Genomic DNA, 18,835 nt, shown 5'->3' with positions numbered 1-18,835 from the left:
ATTTAAAAGTAACATTTAAAGCCTGGTCCAGCAACTCCAGACAGTGCCAACGTGATTGAGATGGCCAATCAAATCAAAGTGGGCGGGGCTAATGTTGACAGAAGGAGCGCGCGAGAACGAGGCGCCAGTTTTAGCGTTAAAAAGAACGAGGGAAGTTGGAAATAAAACACTGATGTTTTACTACAGAAATACTACAGAAAAGTTCAAATGACCGGTATATCAAGCAATGAAGGTATATTAAACTGCTGGACGTTTTTTTTTCAAATTAGGTCGTTTTGATATTTTTTACTGAAAGTGACGAGACAATATATATATGTATATGTATATATTTACAAGTAACGTTTGTTCAAACATGAACTAGAAGTATTTGTATAGTGTTTGTAGAGGTTCTATTATATTAACTCCGATACGGGTCTTGTATTAGCAAGTAGCTTATTAGTATTAAATAATAATAACAACGCAAAATTCCACTCAGGCCCTTCATTTAAAAAAACAAAAACAGTACTTGTACTCTACAAGTCTAAAAACATTTACAGCGTTAGACACAAAGAAATAGTCACCATAATACAATGCCATCGATAATTATTTTTCATTTGACAAAATGTTCTGTTTGTAAATAAAGTGACCATAGATCTAAACATTGTTCAGTCAACGTAATTATCATGCTGAATTTAAAATTGGTGCAAATGTGTACATTTATTAGCGAGTCATGAAAACAGTTCAGCCTTTTGCAGTGTGGTACAAAAAAAATTGAGAAAATTAAGACTGGTTACAAAATACTGCCTTTCACTCAACAACAAAAATGAACAAAACGCATCTTAGAATTAGTTTTAGCTTCTTTATGAAACGCATGACAGAAAAAAAAGGAAAGTCTCTGGAGACCTATTTTTAAGGCCATTTCGGGCAGGAAGCCAATTAATTTCACTGAGGCAAGTTAACTATGATATCTTGATGGCACTAGGCTGTTTATTTAAACCTAATACTACATGTGTCTATACAATAAATACACTCAACATCAACAATCAAGGGCCAGAAATAGTAAGCTGCATGGTAACAGGTAACAGGTGATGGTAACAGGTCTTCAGTCGTTGTCATAGATGCAGTCTGTAAAAGTTTTTTGAAAGTGTGAATTGATTATCTGTTTAATTATTATTATTGTATAGTTTCAAATTACATCCTGTCTAGTAGGAGAAATACCATTTCAAATTTTCACATGATGTTTAGATTAATAAATTTGCCACTTACCATCTCCAATGTCATCATAGACTTCATCACTAAAAAAAAAAGAATTAATTTAGTTTAATTTAATGTGCATATTCACACATTGGCAATACAAATAACGAAAAAAAGGTTCTTAGTAGCTTACTCTGTTTGGATGTTGCTGGCTGAGACATATCCAACTGAAAAGTAAATTTTACAATGTCATCATAACTAATGCTTGTCCTGGCGTAGATCAAGTCTCGCGTGGAGTCGCATGTAATGTCACTTACATTTGCCCTCTTTGTTCCTACAGATGAATTTGTCAGGGTCAGATTTGCTGATGACGTCCACAGTCTCCCCAGCTTGTACAGTCAGGTCTTTCCCACTTCCCTTCTTACTGGTGGCAATTGTTGCTTGATGAAGCACTTGAATCTCCCCATCGTACTGGTAAAGTAAACGCAAAATTGTTCGCTTCCAAACTTACTAAAGTACTCTGTATTTACAGATCATTCAGCATAACGCCATACTGTTTTTTTCATACGCACCTTAAACCGTTTTCTAAATTCCTTTTCTTCTTTCTCAAACTTCTTTTGCTTTTTTGGGTCCTCGTGCACTTTGGCCCCCTTAGATTTCCCTTGAGGAAGGCTGCGATAATAAAATATTATTACCAAGATGGGCTGATTTAAATGCGCTACTATAGAGTAGTACGTTTTAAGTGCATCATTGCATCATCTTGTTTTACAACATTAATGGTAAATCGCTTAAGGTAATATCTGTTTACCTGCTAGGTGATGAAGTGGAAGTGAATGAATCAACATCATCATATATGTCTTGGGAAGCTTCTGTTTTGTAAAGAAATTAGAAGAGAAAATAAATCACAGTGGGTTTCATAGTTAATTGAAGGCATGGTATAGAAATAAAAGTACCGTTTACCTTGATTACCTTCTGGTGTAAATTGTGGAGGGGGAGGAATGCTGAAACAGATTGTAAGTATATGCATATTTGAGAATGTTATGGGTAAAATTCACTCAACTGATTTAGTTGGGAACTGAATCTTTGTTTCTAAGAAAAAAAGCAAAATCAAGGGAGGTTGAAGTCTTGGGGAAAGGACACAGCAATATGAAATCATCCACATCTAGTAACGTTATAGTTAGAAACAATTAGAAAAGCGTTAATAACAGGAGGCTCAGAAGAGTTTCCTTGAAGGAGCTATTTGGCATTTTCGCACAGATGGGATTGATTGCAAAATTTTGCTTTGTTAGAACAAAAGGTTGCAGTTGTAGGCGCAGTTGTGATTGGAAATCAAAAAGTAACATTGTCTGATTCCATCTTACTAATGTAAAAATTACTCGTTATTGTGGAGTTGGCTTTTTCTCCTTTCAACCGAGCTTTTGAGCATGTCCAAGAAGTTGCGTCGTTTTAAGAGATACCTGGGATCTCCAGTGCTATGGTTTCAGAGGAATGTGGCATAGGTGAGACAGATCCATAATACGAGTGGCCAAACAACAGATCATGCAATACAGGCACACACATACAGTATACAGCACACAGTTTGCAAACCATAATATATTGTATTATATTATATTATTTGTTCTTACCTGATTGGATTAACATTGGAATCGGGTATATCATCATACAGATCGTCATCTGGTGGTGGAGGTAAAACAACTGTGAACAGCAGAGGGCATACTTGTTCAAGAATCACTTCTCAAAATGAAACGACTCCATTGACAGATACTACTTAAAGTCGGTTAGTTGTATTAAAACTTACCCCGCTGCCCATTCATATTCCTGAAATAGGAAAGAGAAATACAAACTTTGGGTAACACTTAAGTATAGGGACTATTAACTAGTTGCTCATCAGCATGCCTATTATTAACATATTGGCTGTTTGTTAGTACATATAAAACAATATTCTGCATGACCGTATTCTACATCCATAATCATACCCAATACCTAAGCTTAACAACCACCTTATTAACTATTAATATGCATCAAATTAGATATAGGCAGAGTCATAGTTAATGATTTGTTAACAGTGAATTGGAGCTTAAAATAAAATGTGGGCAAAATCTCATATAAATCCAAAAAGCAATATTTGCTGTGCAACTTCTAATTAAAGTTTCTTCACTTTCTAAACTGGACTAGAGACTAGAAAAGCTCTTAAAGTGGCATCTAGATTAAATCTGCCTTTTCACATTGTTACGAGGTCTTTGGAGTTCGGTAGAATCAATTTAAATGTGTTAATATTAGTTTGGAACTGTTACAGGCTCTTACAGTTGTTCATCCATTGATTCTACATCATCGTACACTTCTTCATTTTCCAAGTTATGAGGAAGAGAGAGGCCTTTATTCTTCAAGACGGTGAAGTCGATCTCAGCCATTTCCGTTTTGACATAACCAACTGGAATATAGAGAAATCAAGGGGATCAGTGACCAGTTCATACCAAATATATAAATATTTTTTTCAGTGTGAACTCTTACATGATCCATCTTGACTCCGGCCCAGCCATTTACCCTCTGGATTGTCAGTGATTCGAATTATATCAATTGACTCGCCCTTCTTTATGGACAGGTCATGTTTCCCACCCTTACAGTCAGCTTTAGCTTTTACCTGATGAATAACCTGCAGGGGTGTTGTTATCTGAGGAAAGAACAAACCTTTATAATCACAATGAACCAGTAGAGTAAACCTCAATAACTAGTTGTTGTGTAGTAAGTGCTAAATACACACATATTACTTACTTTAAACTTCTTAATTGCATCTTTCTCTTTTTTCTCTCTGTCTTTCTGGTTTTTAAGATCTTTTTCTTGCTTTTTCTGAGGTTGACTTGGCTCTGCAGCAGTCCTGTGGTAAAACAGAACATTAACCATTTATTAGCACAACACATAAGTACATATAATTAATTTGATTATTAGAAGCTAAAATTGTATCACTCTGTTCCAGGTGGGTGAAGTGACCACTATACCTCACTGACCGTGTCAGCAATAATAGAACTTATAATAATAGAAGTCTTACCTGCTATCATCAAGATCCTCATATATCTCACCATCACTTCCACTTCCCTAAAAGAGGTGAAACATGAGATTTTGGTGAGATTGCACCAAAAAACTAAAATTTGTATGCTTTCACTATGTTTCTTACCTCGTTTTTCTGACCTGTAAGGATAAAATGTGAGAAATTGTATTTAAAATGAGATAGAATTGGATTACATTTACTGAATTTTTATCAATTTAAAATGTTATATATAGTCAGAGTAAAGACATTTGCTTAAAATATTAAAATAAAGCACACAACACTATGGGGGACATATTAGAGTACAAAAGAGGACAAATTGTTGGTGCACGTTTTGCTGGCGCATCTGTGACCCAGACAGCAAGTCTTTGAAATGTATCAAGAGCCACGGTATCCAGGCTAATGTCGGCATAGAAGGACGAACCACATTCAACAGGTGTAACTGTGGATGCAAGAGGAAGCTGTCTACAAGGGAAACCTTTGGTCACTCGTGCCATTGCCAACCATCAGTTTCAATGGTGACAGCAGTGAAAATCTTTCGCTGTGGACAATGTCAAGCATTCTCTGATGAGTCCACCTTTCTTGTCTTTCTCACATCCGAAAATGTACTTAAATTAAGCTGATTATCTGACTATCTGAATGTTAAGTGGTGATGCCACGAAATCCACATAGAAATGGGAACACACAGTTTTCTTGCCTTTACCAGCACTTACATAATTTTTGCTCTCATTCATCAAAGGGTTTTTTGTAGTTTCTAATGATAGGAAATAATTAATTGATTATGAATCGATTGATATGAGATTCAGCAGGTGTTTCTGCACCTAAACTAAACTCAGCATTTAGGAAGCAAACCACTGGTAGTTTCTTCTCACAAAATGATAAAACATAATGTCAATTATTTATTATGTTAAAAATTTAAATTAGAGAACTGATATAACCTATCATTTACAGCAATAAACACAAATATCCTATTTTCATCATTGTTGTGGCTTTAGTCAGAATTCGATTATGTGACTTTAGCCTGGGTTTCTGCCATTTCATTTCATCCTTTACACATTGACAAGGGATCTATAAGATGTATCCCTCTCGCTAACGTTAATTTGAACCAAAATAATACCTAATCAAAATATTCTATAGCCTAATATTTTAAATCTAAATAATTAGTACCATATCCGTGTAATTCTCTCACTGTGAATGCTGACTGATCTGCGTTTTCTGCAACCATGATGCGCACGAGATGGGTGTTTACAATTTTTTAAGTGGTCTATACAACTGTTTTTAGCATTGATAAAAATAAATCTGATTTAAATCTGATTTCTCTACAAAAATGGCTTGTAGAGACTACAATGAGTTGATCCTAATGGATTCACAAGCTTCAAAATCAAGGTTCTAAAGCAGCAGCTCTAACCCTGTTCCTGATAAGCAATATTAATGACTCCATTGTTTACAATACAACGCTGGAGCAAAAGCAGCTGAGGTGAAGTGCATAGTGGTTTAGCCAATTACAACACACTGGGCCAGCTAACCAAATTGAGCCCATTGCTTATTTCTGAGGTCAGGGGCTTCATAAAACCAGAAAATTAACAGTGTATTTATGGAACAAGGGATGGATAGAGGGATAGGTGTAAAATAAATGTAAATTCATGAGAAAAATATATATTTTTAAAAAATCCAAGCATTAACAATGCATGTTATACTACAGCCTACTGCAAATACGATCAAGGCTAAAAAAAACCCATTTTTACCATTTTTAAATGCAGGTGTGTGAGTATGGTTGTGTCAGTTAATATATATGGTCTTACCCATTCTAAAGCTATCCACATCATCATAATTCTCATCTTGAATTCTGCAGACAGATATAATCGTACATTATGTTCAGTATTAGATTGGGTTATCATTTGGTCACAGTGCTAAGTGAGGCATTTCTGTTGTACTCACATAGGTCCTGGATGTCGCGGGGGCAGGTTGGGACGCAAGTGTTGAGAGGGCAGGGGTGGAGCCGGCTGACTACTGGGGTGAGAGGCAGGTGGGGAAGGGGGAGTTACATTCTTTGGTCCAGGACCTGCAATAAAATAGTTAACCTCATGACCACTTCACCTAAAATGTCAATTTCGTCATTCACTCACCCTTTTGTGTTTTTTCATACATGTATGACTTTCTTAGTCACAGAACTTAAAACAACCCTACTGGTCCATTATCACAAGTTAAAAATGAAAGCTATCTCTTAAACTATGTTCCTATAAATGAGCTTCCCTGTTTTTATTTCACTGACTTCAGCTATTAAGTGAAAAGAGAAACTTAAATGAGGAAGTTAGCTCAGTGCATGTAGGAAATCTTGAATTTCCAATATTTTGTTATTGCTGTTCAAGACCACTTGCACCTGAAGGTTCGTTTTAGAATGGTGCGCTCTGATGTCTATTCACATGCTGTAACAATGTATTGTGTAATAACTGACTAAAAATCAAAGGCAAGTATGTTGCACTGTGTCAAAGTGCATAAATGATACAGTCATGTGATGTTCCTCATTCGGACTTAAATTACTGAGTAAGATATGCATCTGCTCAAAGTTTCTCGTCTTTATGATTTTACGGTACTTATTATATTGTGCAGGCTTGCTAACAGAGAAAAGCAGATCAGTCAAGAGCAAAACCACAGAAACCACTTTGGCCTAAAGTCTGCTCCTCTGTGCTTGAGCATAAGCAGTGGCTGTTTTGTGTACAAAGTCATTGTGGCTTTGATGTGACTGATGAAGTGTTTACTGCTTATTGTTTTGTTACCTTAGATGTTGGCATAAAGAAAGGTTGCATATTTTGTGCTAGACAGGCAGTACTCACTATCTGTTGAAGTCTCTAACCCCTTTTTGAACTTTTCAAGGTTGACTTTGGGCGGCCTGTTGGGCTTTGCAGGAGCGCTGCCCAAAGCGTAGGTATTGGGTAAAGGTTTCTTCTTGGGCGCCGAAGGATCATTGTTGGCTGTCTGTACAGGAGGTCCAGATGATTTTCTTGGCACACTGGGTTTATTAAGCGCTACAGGCTTTGAGAGTGCCTCATTAGCACTTGGTACTTTTGCACCTTCTTTAACACCTTCCTCTGGTTTGATGAAGGTATTTTTAACACGGAAACTTGATGGTTTCACATTAGATACTATGGAAGGTTTTACAGCAGACTCCACGTTGCTGTTTTCCTCCGGCTGCTGGCGTAGCGCAGCTATGGAGCTTTTCGGTTTGGGTGCTGATGGCATTTTCGGAGGAGTGGGATTAGGGCTAGTGCTATTGTCTTCAGCTTGTGGGACGTCTTTGACCCAGGGTGGTTTTGCCATAGGAGTCAATGGTTTTGGACTTGTTACCTTTGAATCATTCGCCATGATGCTTGAAGCAGGTTTCTGTAGTGGTACCTTCGGGAATGGGACCTTTGGAGTCTCAGAGTCCTGGGACAAGTCTGGTGGTTTGGGTTTAACAGGAGCTTTAAAGTTGATTTTGTTGTTCTCTTGCGTGTTTTCAAACCTAGTCCCAAAAGCTTTTAACTTTGGAGGTTCGTGCATGTCTGGAGCGCTTCTAGCTGTGTTGACTGTGCTCTTAGGTTTAGGGGCAATTGAGGTAGTATTTACTCCACTAGATAGGCTACTTTCAAGAACAGGCTTTTTAATAGGCACTGCTGGGCCTGAAGAAAGGGTTGGCTGGACAGGTGGTTTTGGACGAACACTTGGAGTCCCTTCTGTAGATGCATTTCCTGCTTGGAAGCGAGCCATAATAGCTTTTACGTCTGCCTTCTTGTCCTGCAAATAAAGATTGAAAGTCAAAGTTTGAGGAACCAAGGCAAACCTGGATAGAGTGCTTACATCCATACTGTGTTTTTGTCATCCTGGTTTAGTAGACAAATCTATGCATTTTATTGCATTTTTATCCAATTTACATTAAAATTTAGCATTTTTTCAGTTTACTCCCTTGGATAAAAACAAAAAAACATGACCCTGGCACCATAAAAAAGTGTTTTTGAGAGCAAAAAACAAAAAGAAAGCAAGAAAGTGCACCACAATGAATATTACGAGTCACAGTTTTCATGGTTTGACCAAAACAAATCTACACTGCATTACCAGTGTGTCGCTCAATTGCAATTGCATAGTTCAGTTGGGTAACAATGTTTTGTAAAACTGTTTCAGAGTTTTCCTTCCTATATAGGTTTCTACAATTCATAACCTGTTTCATTTTATTTGGGGTGGAGTGTCAACATTTCTTAAAAGCCTAACTCTTTATCTTGCTCTAATTGTTCATTAATAAGGATTGGTTGGCAATTTAAAGCAAATTTATTATGTACAAGCTAAAAAATACCGATGGAGAAATATTAGGAAGTACCACAACCTTGACGTTGAAGCAGCGTAAAATCTCAAGCTTACAATGTTTGTCTGATTGAAATTTTTGAATTAGGTTTAGGTTTATGTGAAGTGTATTTATTTTGTTGTACTGAACTGTTGATTGATTCTCTACAAAGATTTATGAGATTTATGCTCATTACATTGAAAAAGCCACCTGAACCATCCGTCTAATAAATCGAGCAAAACATTAAAAAACCCCCAGAGATATTCGACATGTAAGTCACATTGCATGTTACAGATATCTATAAAGTATTTTTTACCTCTGATTCTTGGTCTTCAGTACAACTTATCTACTTGATTTCTTCATCAAAGCTGTTTGTAGCCAACCGCACTGAACATGAGAACTGTCTGTGATCACACAGGAACTGAGAGCATTTATCATACCAAACTAGCAGGAAGTTGCTATGTTCACTATATTGTACTCCTTTACAAAAGATTAAATAGGTGAAAAGAAAATACCTTTTTTCTTAAGTATATATATAATTTGTAATAGATGCATAAGTCACAGTGAAACGCAGCATACGGCAAATGAAATGTTGTTTTATAACCACAAAATAACTTTAGCTTTGAAAGCCCATTTGTCAACTGGTCGTCATTCAAATTTCACGCAAATCTCTTTCTGGAAAAAAAATGTTATTTATGTGTCTGCAATATGCTCCCGGTGTCGAACTTAGCTACTTTTTCTGGATATCTTAAAGCTACGTGTCTTTCTCATAGAAACACAATCCGCTGGACCAGTGTGAACATGTCTAGCGATACCAAGCCATACATGAAAAACTCTGGGCGCACCCTTGGTAATGAGTGTCTGAATCAGGACAGACCTCTCACCAGGAAGAGCTGATAAGCTCTGGACTAGCTTCTAATGTGACTGGCCTGACCCTGAGGTACACGCTGTGCTGTTGACTCGCTGAGCTAAAAAAGAGAAACTGTTAGACACAGGAACTAACATTGGTCAACCAAGTACAATATCACTATGTTTTTGACACACAGCAGCACCATAGCCTTTTCTCACAAGTTAATTTGAGTTGTTTTAAACCACATGCAGCACTTCTGTAGATGGATATACTGTGTAGGCGACATTTTGTTTTTAGACATATGAATGTATATCTTGCATTACCGTAATAAATATTCTGTTGCATTTACAGTAAAAAAAACAGCAGCTATGGATGCCAGAAACCTATATGTAGTTGATTCACAGTGTCATACACTATAGACAAAAACACCACCAGTGTAACTCACAAAACATTAATGTAATGCAATAAACGTTAACTAAATTTATTTAAAGAAAAAAGTCGTAGTTAAAGAGTTAACGTTTTTACTGTAGCATTTTAACAGTCTTTCTACCGTAACAGATACCAATATATTTACAGTGACTTGCATCCTGTTATTACTTTTTAAAGGTTTTTAAACTTTCATGCACATGCATGAAAAATGGAACAGCGGGAAAGTTTCAATTTTATGAACTCTTATCAGAAAATCTGGTGGTAACAGTTATATCTTAGCTCAACATAAGACAACACAAACTGCTTGTTTGAACTTGCACCAAAAACCTTGAGACACTGTTTGTTTGCAGATGTCATTTGGAATGATAGTTTGTTATCTGTTTTAGTGAGATCACACAAAGAGCATGTCTGTGTAATCTCAGACATGGCCTCAGGTTCTGTGCAACTTGACATCAAACGTAGGGCTGTAGCTATTGAATATTTTAGAGTATTTTAACAAAAATTCTATTGAGTAATTGGATAAAAATAACCTTTTCTTTATTAAAGACCAATCCTAAATATTATTTTTTTCATTTTTAGAAAAAAATAATTTTATTGCTGAAATTATGTATATTAATAACTGAGAAAAGTTAAACCATTTAGTGCATTTAATTGCCATATTGCATTCAAAATACTTTGCAAATGTATAAATTAAAAAATTAATAAAAAAAATAGTACAACCTAGAACTAAGACATATATCAAAATAATAGTAATACAAAAATAAAATATCTTTAATGGCTTTGTGATTTTTGCAAGAGCCAAAAGTTAATGGACAGAAAGCTAACGTGGAACAAAAGGACAAACACAATGCTCCATGTGTACGTACCGTAAATGGTTGGGATGCACTGAAATGAAAATTTTGGATGTGCTTGTCCTAAAACCTAAACCGAAAATGCTTAGTAATAATTATTTTATTAAATAATATAAAGTGTCACATAACCAGTTAATGCACGTACAACCATAAATACGTAATGGGTAACAATAGATACGTAATGGGTTCACTATTATTTACATCACGGACACGGAAGTGTCTTTCTAGTAAATGGACAAAATGATATTTCGAGGTACATAATTCCCCCAGTACCCCCAAGAGTTACAAATAATTTACTTGTTTTTTTTTTTAAACTCTCAGTATCACTATCATTAACATTGAAAAATAAACATTAAAATTGTGTCTTATACACAGTTGATATTGTGGGGGCACAGGCACGCACAAGCTTTGCGCAAGACGGTGAACGATAATTCACTATAGAGAAAGTGAAAGTACAAAAACTGAAGAGTAATGGCCTTTTTGCAAAAGATGAGGAATCCGCTGCGCTGTGAAAACCACTGATTTCATTGGGTTGTACCGTTTGTCGGAGTGCACCCCTTTCATGCAAGATGCACTAAAAGTTTCAAATACTTTTTCTTGTTCTTTTCTTGAGTGAAAGGCCCATAACCCTGCATATTAGCTTGACAATGAGAAATGAATCCATTTTAACATGCTGATAACTGTCTTAAATTATTCCCTAAATATTTATTTTGTGGCGTGTATGGTAAAAAACATGAGAAGAAACGTGTTTTTCGCCTTGAATTTTATTTATTGCCTATAATTCATTGTATAAATTAATCTTTTTAAAAACATTCAATGAAGAGTAAGCTTATTTTATTGTCCTCACATGCATCATGCGGTGATGCGCTGTGAAATTATTGCTGGGCAATAATAATAATAATAGGCAGAATAAGAAGAGGAATGTCACAGGCCTACATTAAATGGAAATCCTTTTAATTTTGCCAAATTTTGATGGCTATCGTCGACACATGGTACCATGCAAATCGACATGGAGAGGTTGCAATTAATTTTTTTTTAATCTATAAAATAAATAAATTCCCCAACATTCTCTTTTTTCTATTTTCATTGATAAATTATATTACTATGTAATATAATTACCAATCATATTTGGCAGTTGCCATTAGTATATTACTAATAACAGTGGCATATGAGAAGTTTAATACCACTGAAAAAAGTAAAATATGATTCATGAGTTCTAACATCTGCTGAGGTAAGTGCAGAATCCATTTTTATTTATTTATTTATGGCCGTTACTACTAACAACAGCTGTACTGTTCAAGGCTCCCGACATGCAAAGCAGCCTCACAAAAAGGCCATAGATCTTTGTATAGATGATTTGTGTAATGTGTGTTTTGAATATGACATCTTGCATGTGTTAACACGTGCTTAACAAAGAGCCAATAGATGGTCAGTGTGTATTTCTCAGATGGTTATGGAGAACCTTAGATGACCATGAGAAGATGATTTGGGAGATCCCACACTCTCCCTGTGATGCAATCTAAAACAGGTGTCCTATTGTAGTTTCACTTTGTTATTGTGGTAGTATTGAGCAAATCTGAATGGTTTGCTGCGACCACAAAGAGCAGAACCACATATAAAATTAAACTGGTCTGTGATACAGTGTACCATTGGTTTAAAAGAGCAAAGTAAGGAACATATAGGCAATGAAACCAGATGCTAGAGGAATTGAAGAGAAGCTTAAGTGTGTGCTCAGATGAAGAGGAACTGAGCTGTGTGGGTGAAGTAAAAACTCACCAAACATTACACAATCTTTTTTTTTACACAATCAAATTTTGCAAAAACATGATAAAATCCCCCAAATGTTCACCAGATGAACTTTTTAAAAAGTGAATTCCCATGAAATTTTGTAAAAGAAGCAATGTTTCATTTCGTAGCAGGTTATTTTCAGCATATTTTACTTATTTGTCTACCAAGCTAAGTATGCGATAATACATGAACATGCATGAACAACTGAAACCTTTTAGGTGAAAAGTAACAGGAGTTAATAAGTAGACAAACTATCAGATAAACGCAGTGTGGTAGGAAAAAACATTTCTGCACACAAAAACTCCTTCATCTCATTCCATACCATATATTTCTCTGTTTGTAAAGTTAAAGACACTGGTCAATAACTGTTCAGGGATGAAACCAGAAAGAGCACTCACCATGGTGGTGGTAGAAGCGAAAAATATCCTCTCCCAGATGTTCACATGGATTGCTAGCTCACAACCGGACAGATAAATGTGTTTCTGTTTGCTTCGGTTTATTTGTGACTGTGAATGCCTGCCCACTCCTGGCTACTTCCCCTATCTGCTAGCCGACCGCTGCACTGTCATCACAGGAAGCCATATCTCTCTCCTCATCAAATCTATTTGCCTATCCCGTACTGCACAATTGCTCTTTCTACACTTACATATGCACATATGATTTTACGTGTTTTAAATTCATGTTTGTATACTAAAACAAATTTACTATATTAAAAAAAATAGTTCCTCTGTGTAGACGCTAGCAGCACCACGCAGCAAAAGACAACAGAACCCAATAATCAGTTATGCGTCATTTAGCAGATGCTTTCATCCACAGCAACAAGTAGGAGAGCATTTGTTAAACAGAATCACATTTTTTATTTATTTTTTACTTTTTTTAATTGAGATTTATATGTAATCTGAAAGCAAAATAATTTTTTTTTTTTTTTTGCAGATTATCTTAATGAATGTGATCGTTACTTACATCCTAATCATTTTTGGCATTAAAGAAAAAAAATTCATTTTGATCTATAGGCCGCAATGTATTTTTGGCGATTGCTACAAATATACCTGTGCTTCTATGAATGAAAGAAATGACAAGAGCAGCAGAGATTTGAAGCTCATAGTATGATTTGACTTGTGATTGGCTAAATGTTAATTGAGTAACAAATCAACAAAGGTGGAAATGTTGGCCACGTGTCAAAAAAAAGTTGCTACGCCCCTGTGAAAAATACAACAAGAACAGTTGAAAAGCATATTTTTGTTACTTCTTTATTGTTATTGTCAGAACCCTTATTGTTGACAGGATCAATATTCACATTATATATATATATATATATATATATATATATATATATATATATATATATATATATATATATATATATATATATATATATATTTTTCAGGTAAGTACATTTAAAAAAAAAAAAAAATACTTTTATTTATCTTTTTCAATCACAGGGGGAAAACATTTTAGAATTAGTACTGTCAATTGCTTAATTATGATTAATCACATCCAAAATAAGCATTTTTGCTTATTTTGGACTACAAAAAAATCTTACCAGTTACCAACAATGGTGTAACTCAGCACTCATAAGGACATTAAAAACACTCAGACATTTTCTACAGCTTAAAAAACTATCCTTTAATGTCAACAGCATTTTTAAAACAAGAATTTCACGCTATGCCTTTTAGCTATACTTAAGCATAGTAGCATATGCAACCAAGTGCAGGGAAGTGAAAATGTATGCGACACAGGAAACAACAGGTATGATTTGCAATAAAGAGGTATAATTTAGCATCACATGATATGGGGATGATAAATATACAAATGTTCACTATATGCATGTTTAATGTCTTTGTTTTGATGACGTTTAGTCCTCAGATCTGTGGTACAAGTAGCTGTCCTCTGTTTCTTCTGTGTAGCCATGGTAAGTACCAGTATTCTCCTCAGGACAGTGAATTCCAAGAGTTTGTTGGAGTTTCTGTTCCTGTTGTCTTAATTCCATAGAGTCTACAAGGTCATAGATGCTTCCCAGGGACCACATTGGAGACGGGAACCAGGCCTTTACATCTCCATCCTTTCCCACCACCAACATGCTGAAGTAGTCACGGTTTATCTTCAACTGATTTCTGAGACTCTCCACCACATCCCGTGAAAGCATCTCCTTCTCAGGTTGACTTTTCCCTGTAGGTAAGGAGAAATATTCGATAGCCATTCTTTAATATTTGATGCTACTTGCAAGAAATGATAAATGCGGAAGAAATAAGATTTAAAATCTCACCATTCAATGGAAAAAACTCCACTGTTCCTGAAGCTGTCGATCCAGTACCCACAATCTTCAAAAAGGCAAAATGACGAATACCTGCCATGTGGATTCAATTTTAAGTTACGTTACAATATGTATAATATATAAGTTACTCCTTTAAAAAAAGGGTCTAAAAAGGACTTTTTTCAGCGATTGTTTCACAGAAGAACCAGAAGAACCATTTTGAGCTCCCTTTTTTGGTATGGAACTGAAAGTTTATTAATGAAACCATTGACTCCAATAAAGACCCAATGTTTTTTAAAAGTGTGTCACTGTTAATTTGATAATTATTCAAGAAATATCCACAAAAGCTCAGTGAACATAAAGCATACAGTACCCAGTGGACACTCCTGTCCATTAAGTGCCTGAAGCTGCTGATGGAATGAGTAGTCGTCTACAGTAGGTGATGAGATGATTAGAAGTCTCCGTTTGGACATAAACCTGGAAATTCACATACGATAATCACAAGAATTGGAATGATTAGTAATCATAGCTTAAAGCATTGGGAAATGGTGTTTACCTCAGAAGCGAGTTCTCCTCTTGATGGTTCATTTCTGCTTTAGAGCAGGGTGATGGAAGTTTTCTCTCCTCTTCCTTCTCAGACTGACGTGATGGAAAGTTGTCGATGTAATCCAGTAAATCTGAAGGAGCTGTTGGCTTGTTGAAAATCCTGTTAAGCTTAAACCACAAGAAGTATGCCTTGGATTCGGTAGTCTTTTAAAGTCAATGTGAATTAGGAGAAAATAGGTGTTCTTACATTAGGCCTTAGGTCATAGTCAGTCAACACCATTGAGAAGTTTTTGGAGCTCAGCCCATATTCTCTGCGGATCTCACTGATTAACTCAGGGTTTCTGAACTTTTCTGGCAGGGATGCTTGTGGAGACTCAGAATCTGTTTTTAAAAGAAGCATCATTCATAAGCTAAAACCCAAATGCATATGCTACAATGAACTGAATGTATTTAATTTAAACATTATTAACTACACAGAAAACAAATATATCTCAGTCATGAACAAATGGCTCGTAAGAATTGGATCTCTTAAGGGACAGGACAGGTTAAAAATCATGAACTAATTATTCTTTTGAGCTGGAATAAAAAACATACAGCAAAACCAGTGTAGTCTTGATTAACAAACAAATTATTCTCTTGAGCTGGTCCATTTAATTGAATCCATCCAACATACAATGTGACAAAAGTGATTCAATTCATGAGCGAATGGATCTTTTGAGAGAACTATCCACATAGCTATTTATGTACAATGTACAAAAAGGTGTTTATAAATTACCTTGTTGGTAGTGTTGAATATGTAGTGTAGGATTGTGTTCAGAACCCATGATGGACAGAACTGAGACCTTTCTTTGGGAAAACTCACAGCTTCGTAGCTCATTATCATCTCTCTGTTTGATGTACTGACTTGAGACATCATTTAGAGATGAAATCACCTATGCCACACAAAACAAAACAAAAAAACACAATAATTAGAAGGACTGATCCCAAGAGATCTACACATATTTATGGATGTTCTTAGCAATCAAGAACTCACAAGAAGTCTTCTTCTTCCTTTGAGGTTTTGCATGAATTCTTTTAGAGCTGCCTTTTCCTTATCATCTGCTTCTCGTTGTGACTTCCTCCTCCCTCCTTTTCCCTTTTTCTTCTTGCCATCCTTTCCTTTGCCTTTCTTTTTGGAGCTTGAATGGTCATCGGTTTGTTCTCCATTCATCTCCTCATTAAGAGTGTCAAAATTTGATTGTGCACCAGCATGCATTTTATCTGCTTCCGAAACTTTTTTCACTTCTGTTTCTGGCTCTGGGTGTCCGTCACCGTCCGGAGATTTCTTCTGGTTGTCATGCTTCAGCCTCTCATTTCCACTAGATCCAGAATTTGTACCTGCTTTCCCTGGGGGTTTGCCATTGCCTGAGCTGCCTGTCGTTTTTTTACGGATGACGAAGCGCGAATGTCCATTCAAAATATCTTGTACTTTGTTTCTCAAAGTTGTCTTTTTGTCGAGACGTGTCTTCTGTCTCAGAAAGATGGATGTGGTATTTGCATGCCTCTGTGGGCTGAAGGTCCTACGCTTGCCAGAACCCTGTTTCTTCACCACCAACCTCTTCTTTGTGATCTTGCATTTCACTGGTAACCCTTTTCTTGCGACCTTCTCCAACTTTCGCACAGGCAATTGGTCAATGACCTCAAGAATGGCCTCAACGCGAACCGGGTAAGGAAATCTCTCATTAACCCTCATGTTCTTCTTCAGAATCAGCATGGAGAAGGTATGGTCCTCCAGCTCAAGGTAATGAAGAAGTTTGCTTACCATTTCAGAGTCCATAACTTCCACAGTGGCTTCTCCTTGCAAGGTCGTACGTTGGATTTTCCCTTCCATCATGGCATTTTGAATAATAGTGACAATGAGCGTGTCTCTCTCAGCCAAGCGACAATTCAGTCCTTCAGACTCCAGGATCTGCTTCTCCATCATACGCAGATAGTTGTCACTGTGCGATGGTGCGGTGATCACCCACAGGCGGTGTTTCCCAGCAAAATCAGCCAAGAAGTCAGACTCCGATGGACCCTCAGGGGCTCCATCTGACCCAACGTCCTCATTGGGAGTTGCAGGGCCACTTTGATTCTTCACTTGGTGTTTTTTCTTGCCACCTTTTGCAGAAAGCACCGGGCTGTTGATCCAATGAGCCAACAGAAGCAGGAAGATCCACAGACGAAGCATATCGAGACTTCACACTCTCCACTTACCAACAGAGTGAAGAAGCAGAGAGAAATAGCAACTTCTGTTTCACATTAGAGTTCGACCTTGTTACAGGAAACTCTTGGAATTTCTAAGCTTCAAAGCTGTGTGGCATGCTTGCGCCTCATAACTTTGTGTCTGCCTGGAGGATGAGCTGTTGTAGGAGAAGAATGAAAGGGCAGGATGAAACCCAGCCCCTTTACAACTTCACTGTGGCTTAATCTTAGTTGTCAACATTTCATTTCCTTTGGCTGTTGCTTTAGTGGACAATATCATTGCAGAGTGTGTATTTTGACAGTTGACAGTTTGACAAGTGTATTTTTAGCATGATATGGCAGATTGAATAAGAGTAACATACATTTTTTACATTATTTCTCAAAGGCAAACCAGTCTTGGTTCGCTCTCTATGCATCTGCAAAACAGACATTAAAACTATGATGATTAGGACCAGATCTCCAGATATCTTACTCTATTTCTTGTTGTGAGGCTAACTTACATGCAAATCAATACTAGTTTTTGTATGAAACTAAATAACATAAATTTTCCTAAAACTGGTGAACTAAAATTAGATATCAGAAACACATTTGCTTAGAGAAATGCGTGTCCAACAGACATGATGTTATCATCCAGAAAGTGAAGAAAAGGCTGAAAGTGTAAAGCTTATGTGTATTTAGATAGAAACTGTAAATAGCATAGTTACTGTGGCTCAGGCTGACTGAAAAATTAAAACACCATGTTTACATTGACATCTAAATGTACATTATAACAAATACAGTATAATACAAAAGCATTTTTTTATTAATGCATTGGATTATTATTTGTCATATAGTGCTTTTTTTCCAGGTGTGAGAAGAGGCTGTAGCAGTCTGGGTTGAAGTTAATGGTTAACAGCCATGGTACACAGACATTCCACAAATGGATTTAGTTGAACAGAAACATATGAGAAAAACAGGGAAGACTTCAAACAGCACAGCCAGTACTGGTAGAACATATGGAAATGGTATATTCAACGGGAAAAGTTTTTTTTTTTTTAATTTTCATGTACTTTATAGATTTTGTTAGAACACATATCAGAAGTAGGTTACTTGTTGAATCTTTTTTTTTTTTTTTTTTTACCTAGCGTTTTGAGTTTAAGTTTCACCCATTTTCCATTGTCTAGGCCTTAAGAAAGCAAACAAATTGTCAGTGTGGTTTGGGGTATTTATAGCCTGAATGTTGCCCTTTAAACATACTGCATACAGAACTGCAATTTCACGCTGTGAAAAAAAAAAAAAGAAGTCAAGAGCCAAGTCATCTGAAGCTCCTTTCTGTAAAATGTTCAGTTGTATTTTCCTTTTCTTGTTCCTTTTTTTTTTGTTG

General features: G+C 36.3%; 2 protein-coding genes across 7 annotated transcripts; both read right to left on the bottom strand.

Annotated features, from left to right (window-relative positions):
- Positions 1-670: 670 nt before the first annotated feature.
- fybb (FYN binding protein b) lies at positions 671-12,997 on the bottom strand. Of its 6 annotated transcripts, none has more exons than XM_043220962.1 (19): positions 12,848-12,997; positions 7,051-7,990; positions 6,155-6,278; positions 6,019-6,062; positions 4,346-4,359; positions 4,220-4,266; positions 3,946-4,048; positions 3,685-3,844; positions 3,478-3,604; positions 2,972-2,991; positions 2,799-2,868; positions 2,550-2,645; positions 2,134-2,174; positions 1,982-2,042; positions 1,746-1,845; positions 1,491-1,644; positions 1,367-1,400; positions 1,246-1,274; positions 671-1,104 (listed from the first exon to the last, which is right to left on the bottom strand). In XM_043220962.1, the coding sequence occupies exons 1-19, from the start codon at positions 12,848-12,850 to the stop codon at positions 1,082-1,084; spliced, it is 2,190 nt and encodes a 729-aa protein (XP_043076897.1). In that variant the 5' UTR covers positions 12,851-12,997; the 3' UTR covers positions 671-1,081. The 6 variants fall into 6 exon arrangements, 5 of the variants coding, with proteins under 5 accessions (XP_043076897.1, XP_043076898.1, XP_043076899.1 ...); XM_043220963.1 differs by having other exon boundaries at positions 2,143-2,174; XM_043220964.1 differs by lacking the exon at positions 2,550-2,645.
- A 904-nt stretch (positions 12,998-13,901) lies between these two features.
- ccdc80l2 (coiled-coil domain containing 80 like 2) lies at positions 13,902-18,460 on the bottom strand. Its single transcript, XM_043220978.1, has 7 exons — positions 16,283-18,460; positions 16,025-16,181; positions 15,497-15,630; positions 15,260-15,417; positions 15,077-15,180; positions 14,716-14,796; positions 13,902-14,618 (listed from the first exon to the last, which is right to left on the bottom strand). The coding sequence occupies exons 1-7, from the start codon at positions 17,456-17,458 to the stop codon at positions 14,305-14,307; spliced, it is 2,124 nt and encodes a 707-aa protein (XP_043076913.1). The 5' UTR covers positions 17,459-18,460; the 3' UTR covers positions 13,902-14,304.
- Between the last annotated feature and the right edge of the window lie 375 nt (positions 18,461-18,835).

Source organism: Puntigrus tetrazona, chromosome 21, assembly GCF_018831695.1.
Source record: "Puntigrus tetrazona isolate hp1 chromosome 21, ASM1883169v1, whole genome shotgun sequence".
Classification (NCBI taxonomy): Eukaryota; Metazoa; Chordata; class Actinopteri; order Cypriniformes; family Cyprinidae; genus Puntigrus; species Puntigrus tetrazona.
The sequence above is the reverse complement of the archived record's forward strand: the minus strand, read 5'-3'. Positions and strand labels throughout refer to the sequence as shown.

Coding starts and splice junctions, on each gene's coding strand:
- fybb (XM_043220962.1), bottom strand. Junction 3,845..3,945: donor ATGCAATTAAGAAGTTTAAA/GTAAGTAATATG, acceptor TTCTTTCCTCAG/ATAACAACACCCCTGCAGGT. Junction 3,605..3,684: donor CCGGAGTCAAGATGGATCAT/GTAAGAGTTCAC, acceptor TCTATATTCCAG/TTGGTTATGTCAAAACGGAA.
- ccdc80l2 (XM_043220978.1), bottom strand. CDS start 17,458: ATGCTTCGTCTGTGGATCTTCCTGCTTCTGTTGGCTCATTGGATCAAC. Junction 16,182..16,282: donor AAGGAAGAAGAAGACTTCTT/GTGAGTTCTTGA, acceptor TGTGTGGCATAG/GTGATTTCATCTCTAAATGA. Junction 15,181..15,259: donor GAGGAGAACTCGCTTCTGAG/GTAAACACCATT, acceptor GTGAATTTCCAG/GTTTATGTCCAAACGGAGAC.